At 34.9% G+C, this 22,837-nt stretch overlaps 3 protein-coding genes across 6 annotated transcripts; 2 read left to right on the top strand and 1 right to left on the bottom strand.

The window, feature by feature from the left end:
* The first annotated feature begins 7,404 nt into the window (after positions 1 to 7,404).
* LOC149741773 (axin-1-like) lies at positions 7,405 to 16,623 on the top strand. Its single transcript, XM_089893970.1, has 11 exons — positions 7,405 to 8,029; positions 10,756 to 10,879; positions 11,228 to 11,431; positions 11,923 to 12,020; positions 12,236 to 12,362; positions 12,924 to 13,092; positions 13,395 to 13,479; positions 13,923 to 14,334; positions 14,715 to 14,779; positions 14,919 to 15,013; positions 15,891 to 16,623. The coding sequence occupies exons 1-11, from the start codon at positions 7,566 to 7,568 to the stop codon at positions 16,439 to 16,441; spliced, it is 2,394 nt and encodes a 797-aa protein (XP_089750096.1). The 5' UTR covers positions 7,405 to 7,565; the 3' UTR covers positions 16,442 to 16,623.
* A 91-nt stretch (positions 16,624 to 16,714) lies between these two features.
* Positions 16,715 to 19,637, top strand: LOC149741772 (beta-1,3-galactosyltransferase 9-like). The gene is made up of 5 exons (XM_089893972.1): positions 16,715 to 16,941; positions 17,021 to 17,179; positions 17,478 to 17,609; positions 17,676 to 17,999; positions 19,127 to 19,637. Exons 1-5 carry the CDS (start codon positions 16,730 to 16,732, stop codon positions 19,539 to 19,541), a joined length of 1,242 nt encoding a protein of 413 aa, XP_089750098.1. The 5' UTR covers positions 16,715 to 16,729; the 3' UTR covers positions 19,542 to 19,637.
* A 141-nt stretch (positions 19,638 to 19,778) lies between these two features.
* Positions 19,779 to 22,511, bottom strand: LOC149741771 (potassium channel subfamily K member 2-like). 4 transcript variants are annotated; one of them, XM_089893976.1, is made up of 7 exons: positions 21,902 to 22,511; positions 21,715 to 21,823; positions 21,527 to 21,657; positions 21,250 to 21,454; positions 20,921 to 21,082; positions 20,713 to 20,820; positions 19,779 to 20,371 (listed from the first exon to the last, which is right to left on the bottom strand). In XM_089893976.1, exons 1-6 carry the CDS (start codon positions 22,202 to 22,204, stop codon positions 20,762 to 20,764), a joined length of 969 nt encoding a protein of 322 aa, XP_089750102.1. In that variant the 5' UTR covers positions 22,205 to 22,511; the 3' UTR covers positions 19,779 to 20,371; positions 20,713 to 20,761. The 4 variants fall into 4 exon arrangements, with proteins under 4 accessions (XP_089750102.1, XP_089750100.1, XP_089750101.1 ...); XM_089893974.1 differs by having other exon boundaries at positions 20,713 to 20,823; positions 21,902 to 22,505; XM_089893975.1 differs by lacking the exon at positions 19,779 to 20,371 and having other exon boundaries at positions 20,664 to 20,820; positions 21,902 to 22,510.
* Between the last annotated feature and the right edge of the window lie 326 nt (positions 22,512 to 22,837).

The following is a 22,837-nucleotide window of genomic DNA, read 5'->3' as shown; positions in this document are numbered from 1 at the left end:
TAACAGACGCTAGTTTAAGCAAGGAATACTCTACTAGGATTGCTACTTTAATAAAACTATAAAACTAATCGGCGATTACCAACTACAGTTTAAAACTCACACGTTTGTACCTGCAACGAATTTTCTTTGTAATAATAATTACCGGGAATTTAATAGTGCTTTAAGATTGTCTGTGTTTTATATTCCGTAACACGAGTTGAAATCTTTGTTCGTCTTGTTACGTATAACATTAGTCACAATCCCTATCATGGCGCAATCAAATACCGCAAGTGCATTACGACATAGCTAGTAATGTTACTTCACAATTGCCATTGTCTCCGTATAAATGCCGGATTTATGATAATATAAAGCTGTTTGTTACGTCAGAACTGCACGAATAGGTAACTTACGCATACGTTAACACGAAACAAAATGTTACGCAGCCGGCGAAGTAAATAAATTCCGGATTCCCACGCCGGCCGTTTTTTTTTTGCCGGCAGTTTTAAAAAAATCCGGCCGATGCCGGCGGCATCGAAAATAGGCACTTTTTACACCGCTGCGTAATATAACTGCTTGAAAAAAGCTTAGCCAAGGAATCTGGTAATTCGTGATCTTGGACATTTGGTGTGTCATTGAATGCGAGGTTTCCAAGGAAAGATTAATTACTAATTATGACAAATTAAAACCCTATTACAGCGGCCATCTTATTTTTTCTAAATAGAACTAAAAGAATCTCATTCACATGCTTGTTGCATCTATGTGCTTATAAGACATTCATCATAGATGAGACATTTCTTTATACCTGATCGCAAACAGGAAAAAGGAATCGTTTAAACCTTTTTTAAGGGCCTTACTTGCTTAATAATCAAAGTGTCAATCGATATTATGACTCAAATAATTATTGAGTAAATTGCTATCACTTCATAAGTGACAGTGAGTTTTAGAATGAATTTCTGCTTACAATAAAAACTTGGTGCTCTGAAGACAATAGTTATACAGTTCTACTTTCATAAAAAAAATTACACTAATACTTTATTCCTCACTATCTAGTTGTAGTACATAAGCGCCCATTTTTTTCAATTGCCTAAGAGGCCATGTTTATTATGACGTCATTCGTTTTACAGATATTAGTAAAATACAGTATACACAGGTTTTCGTCACTTGCGATAACACATGATTAGGCTTTACATTCCATCAGGATTGTAAAAGTTGTAAATCCGGACGGTGATCGTTTAATTTTATTGAAAATCCGGACGTATTATGTTTTACGTGCGTCTGTCACCCAAGCTACCAAATCTTGTTATAAAGCGTATTACTGACTATCACCACGACACCACAGTCTAGTGTGCGGGCGCCTGTGCGATAGAAACCGTTGTTAAAGCTGCGATCTAATGTTTTATGTTCGTCGCGTGTTCGTAATAATCAGCTAACGAAGTCGCTCGAGTAACAAACATTGCCGTGCTGCAATTTGACATTTTGCGCTTAATTGTTACGTCACATGTCTTATTGCAACATAACTATTAACTATGACGTTTCATTACGTAACAATCGGGAGGAATGCCCACTGCCCAACGAACCACGAGATCGAAACATCGTGTATGAGCGTCACATTTTTACGCTCTGCGCGGGCGTAGGAAATAAAGGAAGACGCATGCGGTAGCATACATTCTACACCTAACAAACGAAGCAATCGTTGTGAATTTATTCTCGTGAAAAGTGCCGTACTGAAACTCTGGTTCTCGTGCGGTGCCAACGAACGATGTTTTTTGGCTTCTGAAGATACTTTACTTTGTAATATCATATTACAATTTGCGTTGGTTCCAATTTACCGATAGCGTCGCTCCTCGCTCTAATATTTGCACCAATTAAAATTCACATAAACCCAATTTACCTGCATTTATTAAAGTTTAAACTATTCTTGGTTGCTTGCTTAAAATTAGTGTATGAGCGTCACATTTTTACGCTCTGCGCGGGCGTAGGAAATAAAGAAGACGCATGCGGTAGCATACATTCTACCACCTAACAAACGAAGAAATCGTTGTGAATTTATTCTCGTGAAAAGTGCCGTAATGAAACTCTGGTTCTCGTGCGGTGCCAACGAACGATGTTTTTTGGCTTCTGTCCAAGCTCGGCCGGGAAGATACTTTACTTTGTAATATCATATTACAATTTGCGTTGGTTCCAATTTACTGATAGCGTCGCTCCTCGCTCTAATATTTGCACCAATTATAATTCACATAAACCCAATTTACCTGCAGTTATTAAAGTTTAAACTATTCCTGGTTGCTTGCTTAAAATTATATCGGGAATAAAACAATTATATGAAATATAGAAGCATAATAGTTTATCAAAGGTATTATGACGTAATCATCGTTACATTTTTAATCCACGATGAACCTGCGTAAAACTTTTCATTTGTTTCTACCGATTTAGATACGTCGTTTTAATAAATGTAATATCATTTTAAATTCACCACATAAAGGTTCCATGTGACATGATTTGTGACAAAATCAGTATAGTAGGTGTTAGGAAAACGCATTTTTTTTAATGTTTGCACGAACCGTTTCGTCATTTTAGCTATTCGCCGTGTTCTCGCAATGTAACCGATGCGGTTAAAATAGAGCGCACGTTTATGTCGTCAATAATTACGGAACAAAGAAACCAAAGAGTATATTGTCGTCCGAACGTAAGAAAGTTGATTTTAATATAAATAGGATTTATTTCTACTAAAAAAATCCGGACGTTTTTCGACGATCCGGACGGTGACATTATCACTGAAAAAGGGGTATTTTTACAATCCTGCATTCCATGGCAGCGTTAAAAATAACGTCGACTGTTAACGTTAACCATAAGTGCTGCACTTCATTGTGAATCGATGCAATGGGACTATACGTTTTTCGGCCACACAAGGATACAGCAACTTACATTTATTCATTCATATATTAGGGTGGGGGAAGATGGGCCACCTTAAGCACATAATATCCAAATATCCTGAATGTGTTTTAAACAATTAACAACGGTCCATGGGAGTTGTGAGAATATAGTTTTATAACTCTTTGAATGTTCTTTATTTACTAGGAAACAAGAGAAGAAAATAGAGCTAAAGGTGTCCCATCTTTCCCAGCCTACTGTATAATATATAGCCTATCTAACAACCATTAAAAGCACAAAAGTAGGTATTCAGGGTAGCTCGTGCTGTTCCCGCTCATTTAACTTTTAACGTATATGATTTGTAAAATGTGTTCGCGCGCTTATTTTAAAGACGTAAGCTAATAAAAGTCCAACACAAAGTATTATAAAAGAATATATTTCGCCTAAATGACATCGTCAGGCTCTTATTATATTTTGAATTATTCAAATTATATTTTAATTAACAGACTGGCGCACTGGTCACCAGACCCACCACTCCACCACCACCAGCAACAGGAATATCGCCAAGAGTTACACAAGATCTGCCTATTAACATCAGACTTAAGGTAAATATATACATTTTAAATATACAACTTGGTTGGGAGTTCTTCTTAACACTATTCGTTACGCTAAAACGAATTACTCAAAACAGATTCATTGCTGTTACAACTTATTTACGACGAAAGTAACTGTCCGCTCGTTAGAGCAGTTTTCTGTTACCTTATAGCAAGCTAATATACAAATATCATTATGTAACTCAACACGTAAAAATTCTACAGTCAGTTTATAAAAAAATCCCTAAAGCTTATTCAATCTAAAACAATCCTGACGAAATACTACTTTGTTTTTTTTTTGTTGCTGCGCCGTTGGAATGTTCAATCGAGGTTGTAACAGATCAATGCCAAGTAAACTTACTTTGTGCATGGCAAAGTTACGTTGCTTCCATGACTCTTGTGCATACAATAGACACCATTTTTTCTGCATAGCTATAGTTAAAATTGAAAGATTAATCACTAAAAAAACAAAATTATATTTTGTGAATGTACTTAAAACATAATTTAGCACGAATTGTTGCACGCCCGCTAAGTTTGCATAAGTACTTCAGCAACACACCAAAAAGCGTGGCACGCGTTTGTGGCACCATGGAGTTATGGACTATGAAGCATGTAAGTCGTAAGTGATCATATAAAATGGATTCGTTTTTGGCGAACCGTTGTTCTTGTTGTAAGCACCTACGTGGCCGATGTTACGGGAGTCTAGTTTTCCGGAAACCTGGTTCCATCGACTACTTATTTTTTGGGAAAGCAAGCGGGACATGTGTAAGAAGCTGCAGATTGCGAGCCACGTGGGATTGAAACATTTACAATTTCACACTACGAAATACGACATCTGTGGAGGGCGGCTAATGTTGAGGTTGTAGTTCGCGAGTTCACGTCCCGCAGCCTCGCGACGACGCTGTTCCATCCTGCCCCGTCGCACACGCCATCCGACTCCGCAACCTCAAGAGGTCGTTTCTGAACCGACGCACACGCTATCCGACGCACAACGTGATTGCACATAGATGTATGACATTTTACGGCACATCTCAGTTTATTGTACAGTGAAGGTGCGGCATCGTGCTTACAAGACAAAGTGAGAACAGCAGGGTATTACTAAGACCCGTACTGCCTCACAACACAGGAAAGTGCAAGGTTTATATAACGAGAAACACGTATCACAAAACAATAAACGCGTCATTGGCATGTGGCAATTAAGGACAACACTAAGTGGAGGGATGGAGGAACGGAGGGTCAGAGGGAAACTAGGTACTAAAAGGAGGGAAGGAGGGAAAATACCGGTACTAAAAGGAGGGAAAGAAGCGAAATGGAGGGAGGAAGATAAACAATAATTTCTTTGCTTCAACCCTATGGGCGGATAGAAACTATTTTTTACCCAAAATTAGTAAAGTGACGGTAGGGAAATGGTGGAGGAACGGAGGCAAATGGTGGAGGGACAGAGGGAAACTATTTTTTACCTCAAATAAGTGGAGAGATGATATAAGGAAACTGGTGGAGGAATGGAGGGAACTATTTTTTATTTCAAATAGGTGGAGGGACGGAAGGAAAGTGGTAAATAGTCTGTCCCTTTACCAGTTTCCCTCTGTCCCTTCGCTTATTTTGGGTAAAAAATAGTTTCTCTCCGTCCTTCCACCATTTCCCTCTGTTCCTTCACCAGTTTCCCTCTGTCTCTCCGCTTATTTTAGGTGAAAAATAGTTTCCCTCTGCCCCTTCACCAGTTTCCCTCCGTCCCTTCCCAATTTCCCTCTGTTCCTCCGCATATTTTGAGTAAAAAATAGTTTCCCTCCGTCCCTCCACCGTTTCCCTACCGTCCCTCCACCTTTTTGAGGTAAAAGCAGTTTTCCTCCGTCCCTACACCTATTTCCCTCCTCCCTTCACTTATTTTGGGTAAAAATAGTTTTCCTCTGTCCCTCCATCAGTTTCCCTACTGTCCTTCCAGTTTGCTATCTTCCCTCCTTCCCTCCGTCACTCCCTCTCCTCCTTTTAGTACTTATAGTTTCCCTCCATCCATCCTTTTAGTGTTGTACCACCTGGGGACCACACAACTGGGTAATCGTTTTATTATCACGATTAGAATGACGGAAAAGTAGATGTTACGTAAGCAGCAAACTGCATTCAATTCCCGTTCTAGTTTTCGCTATACAGCGTTGCTCTGTATTCAATTTGTATGCGTAGTTTTAGATTTAGCTATTTTTATATAGTACAATAGTGGAAGATAGGACACTTAAGCACATATTGCCAAATAATTTCAAAATCAAAATAGATGACGGTTTTAGGGTAATACCACGAATTAGTATCATTCCTTTATTAATTGACAACACTTTAATAAAATATAATAAAACACATTGATAAAGTTTCTATTTTGCTACAAATTGGGTATTACTACTCTGTTTTCGGCACAAGCCACTTCTCGTAAATTATCACCAAGTGCAAATGACCAAATTTCTATTATTTTCAAAATGTTATCTTTTTATTATATTAGTATCTTATAATTGAATAACCCCTGAGGTATAAATTACTAAATTAAAAGCAAACCTTTCAAAAGTTTGGCAAAGAAAACATACAAAACTACAATGTGGGGGAAGATGGGACTCTGAATTGAAATATATTTACATTAGCATTATTCTGCAACTTGTAGTTAACCTACCGAATTTAACAGGCTGTGCTAGTTTCTTTGCCATGTTAACTTTATATATACGGTTAAACCGATATTTTTTGTTGTTTTTATCTCAAATTAAAGTCATATTGACCCCTGCCTATTTTCTTCATGCTTATATCTCAGTGTTTTTTTACAAAACTAAAACTAGTTTTATGAGACAAAATCGTACGAGATATCTAAGGTTGTTTTATGAAGCTATGAAACTAGTTTAATCGTTCGCACACGCAAACTAAAAAAAACCATCGGCTATACTATGATTTAGCGAGCATTAAAAAATAGCACCTTACTATTTCGCATTTTTTACCTGTTCAAAGTAGCCTATACTGTTTCTATTTTACATATTTTTTAATATTTAAAAACAGTAATCAGCTTTGACAGGCGTTTCATGAAGTCGTGATTATACTGTCGAATAATTCTGTAATCTTATTTTCCTGATTATTATTAAATGGGGGTCCGTAAAAAGAAAATTAAAACAAGTATCGTCTAACAAAGTGTCCCATCTTTCCCCACCCTACTTATATCATTAACAAGAACACATTAGTAACAAATGCAATGTCTGGGTGTATGAAAGCGTAAACCAGTACACAGATCAAGACCAATCTAAACACAATGAAACGATTAGGAAAATGTGGCAGTTTCCGAATTAAAGGCCTGACACCGCTCTAGTATAACTGTACAAGCATGTAACCTTATTCCATCTAAAGACCTCAGTAAATTTTGATTACCGAAAAAAGTTTAATCGCGCGCTTTCAAACTTTGACCGCTACAGTAGTATTATAGATAGTAAGGGAGCTATCAAAGAGATTAAATTGGTTTAATCTCTTTATATAGTAGTTTTCATGCATATCTAAACATAGGCCTACCTATAGTAGTATATAAGTATCTACGTTTTGTTTCCCATTTTTTTGTTTAATTTAGTGTCAAAGTTTGGCAGAGTTTTGTAGGCCCACCTAACTAAACTTCCTTTCATTATTTTTTGTAATTGCGGTGTTGCCTTTTCTTCCAAGCAACAGCAAGATTATTTTTGTAGTTAAACGAAAACTCGAGATTTAATTAAGAAGAAGTGGTATAAGAAATAGGAATCTGTAATAGTATAATATTTTTATGGGGAATTAGTGTTACGCACTGATGATTTTCTTTTTATTTTATTTTGGTTTCTCGTTTTTCCTTAGGGTAGTGATAGGATTGATCATCATTAGTATCGCCACGGTATAAGTAATGAAGTTACCCCATTGTAAGTTTAAATAAGTGCCATTCTTTTTCTCTTAAATAGACTAGCTAGAGTCCACCGAACCAACAAACAACACTTAAAAAAGTTCTATCTTTTCCAGATGTACTTTGGTAAACCATGTTTTATAGATACCAATATGTAGCTATACAAAAACACATTTTTATTGCAAACAGTTAGTACTGACGGAAGCTTGGATCTGTGTTTTGTGGATTACTGTATTGATGCAGGAATGCAGAATGGGGTACACTGCGGTTTTAAGGGACAAGACACAATCAGTATGGTACACTCATTCATGCTAGACCATAATTTTGCCAAGAGCCATACAAATACAGAAAAAAATTCGCTTGGTGAAGATTTGGACGAAGTGGCCGGTGAGAGTCGGTTGTCAACACGTAGCAGTTTAAGCGGCAAATCCGGAATATCAGCAACTCCTTCCTTGACCCAAGAAAGATGGAAGAGATCTTTATGTAGTTTGCTAAATGACTGTGAAGGTGTAAAAGCTTTTCAAACGTATCTGCAAGAATGTGATCAAGAAATTACACTTATATGTTTGTTGGCATTAAAAGGATTTCGAAATTTTGGAATGAAGGAAAATATTCCAAACAGTGGGAATTCATCAGCTGCATCATCAACCACTGGATCAATAACAAACAAAAGTATGACATTGATGGATGAAGAAACAAAACGTAACAGGTAAAATATTATCTTGTATGGTATTTCATTTATGGCGTCGTGGCAAAGTGGTAAGCGCGTCTGCCTGTAACCCAAAGGTTATCGGTTCAAGGCTCGTCGCTGATACCATTGTGGGCGTAGGTGTCCTTGAGAGACAAGACACTTGACAGTAATTGCTTCAACCCAGTGGTCACTAATTATCAGCCATATATAAAAAAATCTTTAAAAAAATAATCACCCACAAAGTAACATACATAATAACTCAATAAACCAAGCGTGTTAATAAGAATTACAGGGCCTGTAGCAGCCTCACCTGTATCGGTTAGTCAGTTAACGGTTTCAAATAAAATTGGGAAAATCCACAGCCCTAATTAAGGGGTAAATTTTCGTTAGTTATCGTTGTTGCTTGCCATGTAGGATGAGTTCCTACATTAGTTTTTTTTCCTGTTAAAAAATTTTGTTAAAGTATACAATTTTTTTTATTATATATATATATTTATATATAGTAGGGTGGGGGAAGATGGGAGCATGGGACACCTTTTTTGTTTAGTTTTCTCTTTCCATTTGGTAGTAAACAAAGAACATTCAATGAATTATGAAACCGTATCCTCACGACTTCCACAAACCGTTGTTAATTGTTTAAAACACGATCGGGCTATTTGGATATTATGTATTAAAGGTGTCCCATCTTCCCCCACCCTACTCTTTATATATATTATAAACTAGTTAATCACCAAACGTTTTAGTAAGTTTCCAAATAAAAACAGGCTATGGCTTAATTATCGACAACTGATTCCATGCCTGCCAAAGCGCATGTAACCTTGTACATGCACACATACTCGCACATACACTCAGGCAGACGAGTGCACGAGTCGGTGCGTTTGCATTAACCAATTCTTGAACTTTACACTGCGACGCTTGTGAAGCCTAAACTTATTAATATGTCAATTCGTCGGCATCTTTAACTATCTGGAAAATAAGTTAAAGTACCTAAAGACGCACTGTCAATCAACGCATTACGTATGGCTGCCCTACGTGAACAGAAATAGGTATTTCTGTAACTGTTGAAGGAAATTGTTACCAGTTATTGATGTTAAAAAGGGGGAGACTGGTCCCCCTAATCCCCCCTTGGGAGCACCACTGAAACTATAAAAAAGTAAAGAAGTTCTTTAAATAAGATACTTAGGCAGCAAACATAGAGCCATGGCTTTGTTTAAGAGGTCTGGATTTTTTACTAAAAATGTCTGAAATACACCGATTGTTACCTTATTCAGTCCGAAGCTAAAGCTTCCCCAAAGTGAAATATGGCACCTTTTTCAAGCTTTTTTTGTAATCTATTTAGGGTTAGAAGCATAGACTCTTTGCTAACGTGTGCAGGTCGTGCTTGCAAATCATTTTTTGTTTTGTAAAAAGAAACAGATGGGAGAGTACTCCATGGCATCGCGTGCCTTATTATCTCTCATTTTTAAAATAGCTCAACCTTTCTGGAGTACATGGAGAATTACTACAAAAACTCAAACTGAGGCTGTGTTTTATTATAACGGTGAAATTAGACGTTTTTAATTTTGCGACTATCTTCAGTAAGTATCATGTCGGCCGGTATGACGTTAACTTCCCGGCGAGTGGCGTAGTGGTTAGCGCGCCTGCCTGTAATCATTAGGTAATGGGTTCAAGGCCTTTCGCTGCTACCATTGTGGGCGTATGTGTCCTTGGGCAAGACACTTAACGACAATTGCTCCAACCCAGTGGTCACTAATGGGTTGTCCAAATTATCAGCCATACATAAAAAAAAATAAAAAAATCCACATAAGAAGTAATCACCCACAAAGTAACATACTTGGTAACTCGTAAGCTGGCACGAGGTGTTAAACCCATGTGATAACGACTGTCATTTTCCGGCCACGCGAGGATAAAGTAAGTTACATTCATTCATTCATTCATTCATTCATTCAACTTTTGTTGACTAGAAGGGGGGGGGGAATTAAGTATAATTTGTTTTTAAAAATAAACAGGACTGTTTTGAAAATTTACTTTTAATGTTTTAACGCAATTACCACAAGTGTGAGTTTAAGATTAACCCTCCTCTTCGAGAAGGCACAAGGGTAACAGCTGTGCCTTCTTGAATGTTGAACAAAAAGTCTTGTATGGTATTTCAGTGTCTTTACATCAATTGCCTTGGCCTACAATATTACATCAATTGCCTTGGCCTATTCACTTTACGGCCCCTAACAAAGTTTCCCTTCTATAGTGCTGTGTGGTTTTTCTGACATATTTTTGGGGAGATAGTAAATTTAGGCTACAGAAAGCTTTTCATAAAACTGCAAGAGAGTAAATAAGATGTCTAAATGAGATACTTTAGCAGCAAACCAAGAGCCATGGCTTTGTTTTCCACTAAAAAGTCACGAACTTTTGGTTTCTATCAAAAGTGTCTGAAATACACAGATTGTCACCTTATTGCATGCTATCACCGAAGTTTCCCGAAAGCTTCTAAAAAAATCGCAGAAAATAAAGAGTTGGAGTAAAAAAAAATTCGACTGTTTCAAAAATGCATGGGATTTACCATAAGAAAAAAATTCACTCAAATTTAATCGTTTCTAGTTTTTAAAATATTAAAGAAAACTCTTTAATATTTTAAAAGAGAAAATTATTTTGATTATGTACAACAAATGCTTCTTCTTCAAGAATATATAAAAATAAGTGTTAAACATTTTAATTTTTTTAATCTTACAGATTTTTTTTTATTTCAGATTGAAGTTGGCACAACAAATCTACCGCAAATTTCTAGGAAGTGATGCACCAAAATCTATATCAAATATAATCAAACAAGACACCAAACAGACTATTGTTACAAGTATTAAAAACGCTGCAAAGGTTTATAACTTAGTTAGTTTTACATTGCTTAGCTATGTACACAATGGGTCTGATAAAGTGCGTTTCTGCATTACTGCCTTATGATGTGGTTAATCACTAGAAAATAATTTATTCTAAAATTTACTTCGTTCTGTAACTTGTGTGGTTAAAACTACCAGTATATGTTAGTATTTTAAAATCACACTAAACTATTCTTTTCGGGTGAGGAAGTTTATTTTATATGTTGCACAAATCAATCAAACATTACATGAGGTTTAGTTTAACAGTTCTGCTTGTTATGTGCTTAACTATACTTTATAAATCATAGGCATTGTAAATAAAATTACCAAAATTGTTTTGTTTTTTTAGAAAAAATCTTGTGTAGAATTGGACATCTTTCATGAGGCAAAGAGTCAAATAGAATTATACGTGGAATCAACTTTTTATAAAAGTTTTCTTACAAGTGAAATTTTCTTTAAATATATCTCATTATCCGATACAACTAACAAATCACCTTCGAATGGCCAACCTCCTCAACCTAATTCTACTCAAACTTCCATCTCGTCTCAGTCGGTGAGATTACAACACTTTTGTGATAATAATTATACCATAACATTTGATTAATTTAATGGTGATATGTCGATCTTTGAGTTTTTTCACAATGCACATAGAATATTCTGTGTTTTAATTATCAGTAAGGTAAATCAAATTTCGTTTCGTGTGCAATATTACAGCAATTCCATGCGAGCTCGGCGTTCTTTTTATCACAAGATTTATGAAGTTAGATCAACTTGTATGTTATTGTTAATAATGTTATAATTCCATTTTTTCTCAGTTTTTATTGTTTGATAGTACCCACATAAATTGTATTGTAGTTGGAAATCATTCCTTTAACCAGTTCTAAATGTGAAATTCTCTGGTATCATCAACTATCCATTAGCTTAGACTATGATCCATTTGCCCCTCTCTTACACAAATGTGTTAATAAAAGTTTAAAATTGCTAGTTCAATTTATGTTTTATTTATTTTATTAAGTACTACTTCGTAACATGATTAATCTTTAGAATGTGCAACACATAGTAGATGCAACAAGTGATCAAAAAATCTCAACACAACCAGGTTATTTGCCGCGGCTTGATGAAAACCAGGTTTGGAATCCAACGTAAGTAAATATGATTTAACTTAAAGGGGCCTACCAAAGAAAAATCAAATGTGATCTAATAAAGGTAATGCCAAAGTTTCAAAAACAAAACAGTGAAAATACCAGATTTTGTAATTAAAATCCAAAAATTCCAAACTTTTAACACGGAGTACCACCCTCCAAATCCACCACTACCCACACACTTATTTACTGATTATTTTTTATCTCCTTGACAGTCGAAGAAACATTTCTACAAATGTTAGATCTCATCCATCTGATTCTTTAAAACGAACAGCAATAATTCGCTCTGTGAGAGAAAATCATATTTCTGTTGATCATGATGAATCGCATCGACAAGATGTTGTGAGTTTTCACTTTATGGTATAACTTAATGTATGTTGGGAGCTGATGGGTAATTTGTCAATATAAAATTTAACAAAAATTGACACCTTTTGCTTGGTATCGTGTAATTCGCTCAACGGTTTTGGGCACGAATTATTACGCCATCCAGTGTTGTGACACAACTGATTACGTGCGATGGTATGCCAATCAAAACTTCTCTCTTTATGTTTTAATTTAACTTTATCTGAATATAACACGTGTGATTTTCTGTAGAAACGTGTGGACTTCTTAGTACTCTTACGGCTTACCCAATAAAACATTTTTTAGTTTAAGTCCTGGGCATATTTTGTTTACTCTATTTTCTTCCAATATAAAAGCACATCATGTAAATTAGAAATTATTTTGTGATATATAAAAAAACTTTTAACAACATGTTTAGCAAGCAAGGCAAAAGTAAAGACGTTATGGCCAAGATTTGGTTTGTTGAAATTTATAGTTACTTTATTTATAATATTTATTTGATAAAACATTTTGTTGAAATCGGTAATTAAGAAGTAATTTAATACAATGTATTATACATAGAATCGACCTGCAGCTCCATACTACACTGCCAACACATACTGGGTTCCACCAGCCTCCGCAATAGGTAGTGACCAAGCATCAAAGTCATCTGATGCAACATCTGACACGTTATCATGTCCTGACAACAGCAGTATTGATGGTGCCACTGCATATTCATCCTCACGAACAGGTATTTTTTTCATTCGTTCTAAGATTGGTGTAAATATTTTTACTCCTTATCCATTACTTCTAAGAAAAAATTATTTATGTTAAGTGTTTGTATGTTCTTGGACTTTTATTGAGTCTTTGATAAAATTTTATTGTAAAGGTAATCAGAACCGAAAAAAAGGTAGTGCAAGTGTGAATGAGTTCTACTTATTATGTTCCCTAGATATAAATCTTTTGAAACTACGACTATCTTGCCAACATTAGTACACACACATAGAACATCTTAGTAAAGAAAAAATTATATTTCTGCATATTTTTATTCAGGGCATAAACGTTATATTCGAAATCAAATGAAAAAGAATCCTGCAAATGTTTTGCCAGAATGTTGCCATCAACCAAGAACTACAAGGTAGGATAGTTTTATTTACAATATGGATTATTATTGTAGTGTTTAAAAAGCCTTTGTTCCAATTTTTATTTTTGTTATTAACATAAGTTTTAATGCGTGCTTTATACAAATTTGTCTTCCTGCCTAAATGCGATAGCATCACACCAATCATAGATACACAGTACACACCTATGTTATATCCATCACCTTAATTCAAAGATAATTTTAATGTTCAGCATTACATATAATTTGTATAAAAATATAAATATTTGTATAAAAAAATTCCAAATATATTTTAAAAGTTGCTGTGTAAGCAATATATGGTTGGTGAAACACTTTAACATTTCCAAATATATTGAACATGTTTTATTTGTAGTTTAAAATAGGTGTAATAGACAGTACATTATTTTTTTAAAACCGTATAAATGAAAACAGAACTAGAGGTGATGGTTTAATATATTCAGATGCAAAGATATACCAACGCTTGCTACGAACAACCCCGCTGCATTTTTTGAACAATTACGAATAAAACTTGAGAAGGTGTTGGAAGAACAGAAGCGAGTACGTGCGATGATGCAGAGGAATAATGAACCAAATGTATTTGATGAAGATATTGATGAGATGATGGAATCACATATTGCGCGGGTCATCCATAGTCCAGGGGAACATAACATACCTCCTATTCTATCAAGCACACGTCTTCCTATTTCAGCATCCACCTCTTATCCTCAACATAAAACAGAATCTTCAATATCAGATAATCAGCGAATGTCGGGTGTGATGAAAAAAGATCAGTTGAGAAGAAAACCTGAAGTTCCTGCTGTTGGTTTAGTTCCTGGCATGGCACAAAATGAAGTTCCCGATATTCCTACTCCTGTAAGTTAATTTATTGGTCAATTTTATTCTTTGTAATGATATTTCAACAATTTATTAAGGTCACCTTAATCAGGAAGTTTTTTAAAACATCTTTTTAGCAAAATCTAAAATACAAATAAGATCTATTTTAGATTTATTTAATGTCTAGAAGTAACATTTTATGCATGGAGGAATATTTAAAATGACACTCAGTCACTCAAGTATTAATTAATTAGCATAGGTTTGGGTTTAGATTGTTTTCATATTTGATTATTAAGTTATATCGGTTATATAGATCTCTGTAATTGTTTGTCGTTAAAGGAGCATCATTCTACTAGTATCCGATAAAAACAGTATTGGTTGTTTTCATCAAATTTAATAAAAATAAATTTTATTCCAAGGTGAATCCAGTTGACAAGAACCAGATGATCTGTGCATGGATTCAACAAGCTCCATCATCCAACCAGTAAGAAATGACAACAATTTTGTACCAGTACTATTTAATTTAAATTAATTAACTTAAAATATCTGAATTTCTTTACACAAGTATATGTGCATGTCCAGCAGGGTATTTGTATTTCAAAAAAATGTGTTACTAAAATCAGGTCTCGAAAAAAGCATCAAAAAATGAGAAGATCCGTTGCAACGGACAATGAAATAATACCCGGAGGAATGCCCATTCTACCAGAGGATCGCACAGGTAATGCAAATTCATTTTTGTGTATAAAAGTGTCTAATTAACGAGTACTAACTGACCTTGGCAATGTAATGTCCAGACTATAATGTAAAGTAGCCTTACCAAATCAAACAAAAACCAAATCAGTGCAATACTTGTTCCCAAAACTGAAGGGTTTGGAATTTAAGGTAGAGGAAATTTTTTTTAAGAATCCACCACCAAAAAGACTAATAGATCGTTAATTATACGCGGTTTTAATTCAAAGCAAGACCTTAAAATTAATAAATGTAATTTATCACTGGATTTTAATCCAGAAATATGGGATTGAGAACTGAGATAAATGCAGATAAAAGTCGCCGAAAAACACAATAAGAACAATTGTTAAGAACGAAAAAAAAGGTCTATATGACCACTAACGCGCTCAATTATAATATGATTTTAGTCAAGAGTTACAAAACATGGAATCTAAGAATCTAGTTAGGTAAAAATGACTAGAAAATAACAAGAACACCTGTTAAAATTTATTTATGGACAACTACTTGCCCAATAAACACAAAATATAAGCACCACTCGGAGGGTGTGAACCAGGACTATTACACTTACTTTAAGAGAAGCGAATCGATATACTACCAATATCAATCCTATGAAGCATCCAAACAACAGTTATGTATTGTTTGTGAAATTAAGAAGCGTGAAATAATGAATTCACAATACGATTAATGCAGCAGCATTAATCTATTACCGTGTAAGCCAAACGCATTCAAACCACTTCTCTTATATATGTTATTACAATTGATCACAAATGAAAACTTTTAGTTTGTGTATTTAGAGAAACAGAATCTCTCCCGTATTATGTTCTATTGTTTTTGCTTAAATTTTAAAATCCTTTCTCTCCCCACAGGTCTCACTTCTACACTTAGTTCAACTCGACCACACAGAACACCTTTAGTATTAGCCCAGGACATGATGCCGCCAATGGAACAACCAGATGTTAACACAACAATAGAAGAAGTAAAGCGACGATTAATTGAGGAAACTGACCGCAAAGAATTCTCCCCCAGCCACTCAGTTGAAACTCACGAAAGCAAAGCGGTCGCCCAAAGCAAAGCGGTCGCCCATGAATCAGTTTCTGATACAGACTCTTCCACCGAAACAGCAACATCGGCCAACACAATATCTGGGAAGGTGGATACAAGTAATGAAGCAAACAATACAACAGTTGTCTACTACCTCCCTCATGAACCTCTTGCGTACAAAATTCATATACCGCACTGCCCTCTTACACTTGGTCAATTCAAGTCGTATCTCACAAAACGAAACAATCAGAAATTTTTCTTCAAGCATTTTTCACCCGAGCTTAAACGCGATGTATTTTTCGAAGTTACGAAAGATAATGAAAAACTTCCGCTATGGGAAGACGTGGTGCTTGCTAAAATCGAGTATGAACTTTAAATTATTTTGTTCTTTTTATTGGATTAAGTTCTTGTATAGCAACAGCAATATTTTTCTGTTTTTCACGAGCAACTTTAAACTAAATGCACGTATTTTTCACTTTATACTGAAACCTTTTTAACGCGTGCTTTTGTTGCCATTTTCTTGAGAAAATAAATTTGAATATGTCGTTAATAATGAAACTACCTTTAGTTCGCAGTTAACCGATCTGCACCTAATACAATAGATTTGCATTGTAAGAAGAACAAAAGTCTTCCAACCCCCGCGGCGCAGCACACTTAGAAACAAATGAAGTGTTTTACATTTTCACATTGCAAGGATCTACGAAGTACAAATATGAGTGGCAGCTGTACAATTACACAGATAGTGAAAATATTTTCTGTGCTGATAGCTGTTCTTATTTTCGGTTATAATATATCATTCACGTTGCCTTTACTACGCTGGCAATACTATGTTAGAAGTGTCAAAATACGTTCTATCAGTTTACCCGTGAAAATAAGGTAAGGCAAACAGAAATTTAACCAAATATTAATTTTGATTTTAATTGCGGCATAGTAAAGTTATTATTCACTTTACCAGTCCAATCACATCAGAGATACTCGAGAAGCAACAAGAGACACATTATTACAGTGAAGCTTTCCACGAGTTCCGATTACCAGAAACACACGAGTTCCGATTACCAGAAAACTATTTAAAGAATGTTAAAAAATCTACAGCGACAAAATCTTTTATTATAAGGTAAGTCATTATATAATTGACAGATATGGTAATATATAGTAGTGTAGGGTAAGGTGGGACATCTTTAGCACATAATATCCGAATATTCTGGCCGTGTTTTAAACAATTAACAACGGTCTATGGGAGTCGTGAGCATACGGTTTAATAATTCTTTGAACGTTCTTTGTTTACCTCCAGATGGGAAGAGAAAAAAATACTAAAAAATGTCCCATCTCCCTCCCCATCCTCGTACTATATATATTTAATATTATAATTAAATAGTAACCGTTTGATTTTCGCTGATCGTTTGTGCATATAGACCGAAAAAACTTATGCGCGCTTATGATTCGTTCTTCATGATAATTATTGTCAAGTCAACTGCTTCATCAATCGAACGACGTATGCTAATTCGACGGACATACGGTTCCCTTCAAATGCTTAACAAACACAGGTAATGGAGTTAGAGGTAATTATAAAATTACCTTTTGAGCAAGAATTAAACTATTTTTTTTTAAAGATTTTTTACTTTGTTCGTCGTTGGCCGATCTTTCAACAAAGAAACACAAGTTAAAATACAAAAGGAATCCGAAGAAAACGAAGATATTCTACAAGTCGATGCGGATGATACATACAAAGGATTACCAGCCAAGGTGTTGGCTTGCTACCAGTGGATATATTATGAGCTTGGTGATGTCAGCGCATTCTATGCCACGACAGACGATGACTGTATGGTGAATGTTGTCTCACTTTTTGTTTACTTCTCAACCAACACTGTAAAATTAAAATCTTCTGGAAGCATGTTTTGTGGATTCGACCACAGCGAGCATTTAACACCAAACAGGTAATCTTTTCTATGTTTTGCCTTTGCCAGCTAGGTGCTATAAAATAATAAAACACGTATACATGACATTGGCAATAAATACGTGGATAGTGGACCAATGTGAAATTTCAACCAACGTTAAACAGCTGTTAAGACTGCTATGGTATTTGGGTTATTACTTTGCGTTGTGCCGCCTCTTGAAAATAATAAGTTATGAATCAAAGGGGCATACCAACAAAAAATATTTTTTTACCTAAAAGTACCACCAACTTTTCAAATAAACGAAACAGCTTCTTTAAAAAATACCGTGGCAATACTGCAAATCAAACCACTGCAGTAAAGAACTGGCCGTGCACAATGCATAGGATTTTCCATGAAATAAAGCGTTAATCAATTTTAACCGTTTCTAATTTCTAAACGTCTAATGAAAATTCAAAATTGTTTTTGAATTTGTTACATTGAAAGCTTCTTTTTTAGGAACACATTAAACGAAACAAAATTTAGACTTAAATACGTTTTAATATTTTAAATAAATAATACACACCAGCTTGCGCTGATTCAATTGTTTTTCGCGTATTTTCAAACTTAATTACACAAACTACCGGGTTTTTCAAAACATAATTATACAGCAGGTAAAATTTGGAAGACATAATGAACATTTTAATATCAAAAAAAGAATGAAAAATAACCTATGTCTATTTGAAAAAATACGAAATAGTAGGGTGGGGAAAGATGGGACACCTTATCGTTCTATTTTCTAGTCACATTTGGTAGTAAACAAAAAAGTTCAAATATATAATTATAAAACCGTATCCTTACGACTCCCATAAACCGTTAGTTAATGTTTAAAAAACATCAGGATATTTGGATATTCTATGCTAAAGGTGTTCCATCTTCCCCCACCCTACTATATAACAAAGTTTACATTTTATATATTCACAAAGAGGGAGTGTAAACATTGTAACGAATTCATTTTTTACTCCATGAGTTTGATTTAACGCAAATTTTAAGCGCTGTTTCGTGTATTGAACCTTTGGCAGTACTTTCAGATTATATTTGAGCATCTCTATCTATTTGTATAAATATCTTTCGTTGGTATGCATCTTTAACCTATACGCTTATAACAGTCAACAAAAACATTTTTACAGAAATAAAACTTCGAAATATTATGTTCCCCACCATGTGTATCCGTCGAAGACATATCCACAATTCTGCCATGGTGGAATGACAGTAATGCCGTTTACACTTTTATCAGATATTTATCAAATGTCTGAAATTACCAATCGAACTGGAATGGTTCTTGAAGATGTTTTTATCAACGGAATCCTCCGATATAAGTTGGGAAGGGGAAATTCAAACATTATACCTATGTCAAAATCTTATTTTGGCCCAATGATATGGCACCTTGGCCAATCGAACGCTGACGAATTACGATTTAAATTCACTTGGACTGCGGTGACCTCTTTACTGACTATTCGTGTTAACAACACAATTCGGCATATGGGTATTCTGCCAAGAAAATTTCGTGCACACATGACGAATGCGGTTCTTACCATGTTATAGATTTCTTTTCATCATACGATATTTCAACATTATTACTGTTGTTTGTTGTGAGTATTTGTTGTTTAATAAAAAAAAATAGCCAGACGTTCAAACAAAGATTTGTAATACAAATTTTGTGATTATAGTTGGGTGAGGAAAGTTTGGGACTCTGGGAATTTAAACTCGGTGTTGAACAAATACAAAACTTTTTCATTCGCTGAAAAAGTATATAGACGTGTTGGGAAGTATGGGACACCTTTAGCACATATCTAAATATCCGGAACTTAACAATTATTTTAAACAATTAACAGCGGTATATGGAAGTCGTGAGGAAACGGTTTTATGCTTGCATGTATAACAAAACTGCTGAAATTTTGTAGTTAAAATTATCAATAAAGTCGTTTAATAAAATAGGCTGTTCATACAGTTTGAAAATCTGAATGAGAAAAATGGACAGGGACATAGTTCATATGTAAGATTACGGAAGTGGCTTATGCGAAATACAGTAAAGCAATACCAAACTTGTGGCAAGAAAATGAAAACTTTGTTTTAACTTTATTTGTGTTAATAAAAGTTTAAACGCGTCTGTTCAATATTTAATAATTCGAGTTCTAACAATATCCATTATCGGTTGAACAATATCAATTCTTCATACAATATAACTTACGGTGGGTAAGTTGTAAAAAAATATAGCAGTAGGAGCAAGACAAATAATGTTTAAACTTGATTTTCAAAGAGTACAATATTATTTTGTTTTATTTGCGTATATTCCTGTAAAATTGCTATAAATGAAGATCAACATGGATTTTGAACTGTCCTTTCTTAACTCGCCACTGTCCCTTTTTACCCCGCTATTGCGAATCAATAAAATTGCATTCTTTATTAGAATAACAAAATAACATTTGTCTAAAGAGTTATTAATTAATAAAGGTATAATGTTACAAATTAATGGTAGCAATCAAATACCGTAATATATTATGGTATTATAAATTTTTGGCAGTATGTGCTCAAGTATCTCATCTTACCCCTTCCCACTATAGGCCTATCCGTGATTTAAATACTAGAATAGATTTATGTTGGCTAAACAATATTAGAATAATTTTATGTTGGCTGGAACTTGTCTCGTGGTGGTATTAAACTTAGTACATCAAAATATAAGTGTATTCGAAGAAAACAAAAAATATAAATTTACCCGTGATGATAGCAACTTTAATTCCTGAAATTTCCTCACAAAACAACAGTCAATTGTCCGTATGTTTTGTTGATGCTGTTGGCGATTTTGTTCTAAACGTGCTCCAAGCTACTAAAATGACGCATTTAGCTTTGAATTTAGTATACGCTAAACAATGAATTTATTATATGCTAGCTTGTATGGCTTAAAAAAGTAAAATAAAATTTACGTTTGAGGTTTGAAGGTTTGGAAACTTTTCTCTCGATTTCTTTTGCTCTCTTGGACAAGACATTCCCAATAAGATTAATAATTGTCGCAAACCAAGCCAACCCAGCAACCACCCAGATGATCACGGTCATCGTGGTGAATATTCCACCATGAGAACTAGGATCTACAAAGAAATTGAAAGAATGTAACTTTTCTTTGAGACGACAGCAGTCCGTGTAACACTTTCGCTCTGTTTAAATAACACTTCGTGCCCGCTTAAGAGTTACGACGTATATGTAACTTTGTAGTGTTTGTTTAAAGTTACAGTCTACTAAAACTTCTATTTCGTACCTGGAACGTAATCCCCGAAGCCTATCGTGGTTAAAGTAATTATGACGCAATATAAACAGTCCAGAAAATCCCAGTTTTCTTCATTTCCTACAAATCGGAGTAACATTGTGGGCATTACGACGTATAATATTAACCCAAGCAGGAAAGTAACCAAAACGCCAATGTATTTGGTGCGGGGACTGGAACCAAAAATGCTTCGACAACTCTGTAATATACAATCACATGTCATACAGACATAACACAGAAACCAAATTCGGTTAACATTAAGTCTACTAACTTTTTTTACGTAATATGCCAATATCGCTCCCATCTTTGCTGCTAACAAACCAGTAAAAGGAATGAATATGAAGGCGAGTGTCAGAGAGAAAACTTTACCACCAGGTGTGTTTGGTACAACCGTCCCATACCCTGGTGAGACATTTATATGTCGAATTGTTATTGTTTGTACCGATATGCTGTACTCACCAATGGTGCTTGCTATGGAGAAACTAAGAAGTAATGCGTTGTTAAGTGACCAGTCCGGATGTGAATGGCTGTTATTAACAAGATGCGCTTTATATGCCACGACCACTTCCTACAATATTTAACAACATTTAATTGTGTGGTCTCTAGCTTAAAGTCGATACTTAGCAATTTACCGAGGTAATTCTACCTTAAGAAGAAAACGACGATCCTCTGTTGAAAGGCAGTTGTTGTGACTGGATAGAAACTTTTTTTCCAAGTTAAATATAAACCACTCATCCGTATAATTGTTGTCAGGGTGTTTCTCAATTAAAACAAATAGGTAAGCTGCAAGTATGTTAAGTAGGACGTAGAAAACCAAAGCAACCAGCACTTTCACGTTGCCTTTGAAAGTTGGAACAAACTTTTTTTTCTTATTAACACATTCTTTTTCTGCTGGTACGTCAGCAGGTTTTAGAACATCTGTTGGACTTGTGGTGTCGTCGGCAGACATATTATTTCCTCAACGTTGGTTTTTACTAAACTGAAAAAATAAACGTACTATGTGTAAAAAGTCAGACAACATGCACCCTAAAACGATTCTAAAACTTGCCTGATCGTAACAAGTTACCTTAACAAATCACCTGCACAGTGCACTGAAGCGATTCAGCGTTACGCTTTGTTAAATAAGACACGGATAAGCACACTCTATGCTTGACATTTACGGGTACATATAGCAGCCTAAGGCACACATCAGTCACTGTTGTGGGAGATTAATTATATCTTTTTTTCTCTTGATCCGACAATAATTTATTTTTTCTCCGCAATTTACAGCTAATTCGAAAGGAACGCATGTGGTTGTTGCAAGTATAAATAAACGGTTAAGAGGTCTATACATATATCAACGAAACGACAGTCTTAAAGATCACCCATTGTTATATTTATATATATATATATATATAGTAGGGTGGGGGAAGATGGGACACCTTTAGCACATAATATCTAAATATTCTGATCGTGTTTTAAACAATTACTAACGGTCAATAGGAGTCATAGGCATATAGTTTTATAATTTCCTGAATGTTCTTTGTTTACTACTAAACGGGGCGAGAAAATAGAGGTAAAAGTATCCCATCTTCCCCCACCC

This window comes from Ciona robusta, chromosome 1, assembly GCF_009617815.1.
Source record: "Ciona robusta chromosome 1, ASM961781v2".
NCBI lineage: Eukaryota > Metazoa > Chordata > Ascidiacea > Phlebobranchia > Cionidae > Ciona > Ciona robusta.
The sequence above is the reverse complement of the archived record's forward strand: the minus strand, read 5'-3'. Positions and strand labels throughout refer to the sequence as shown.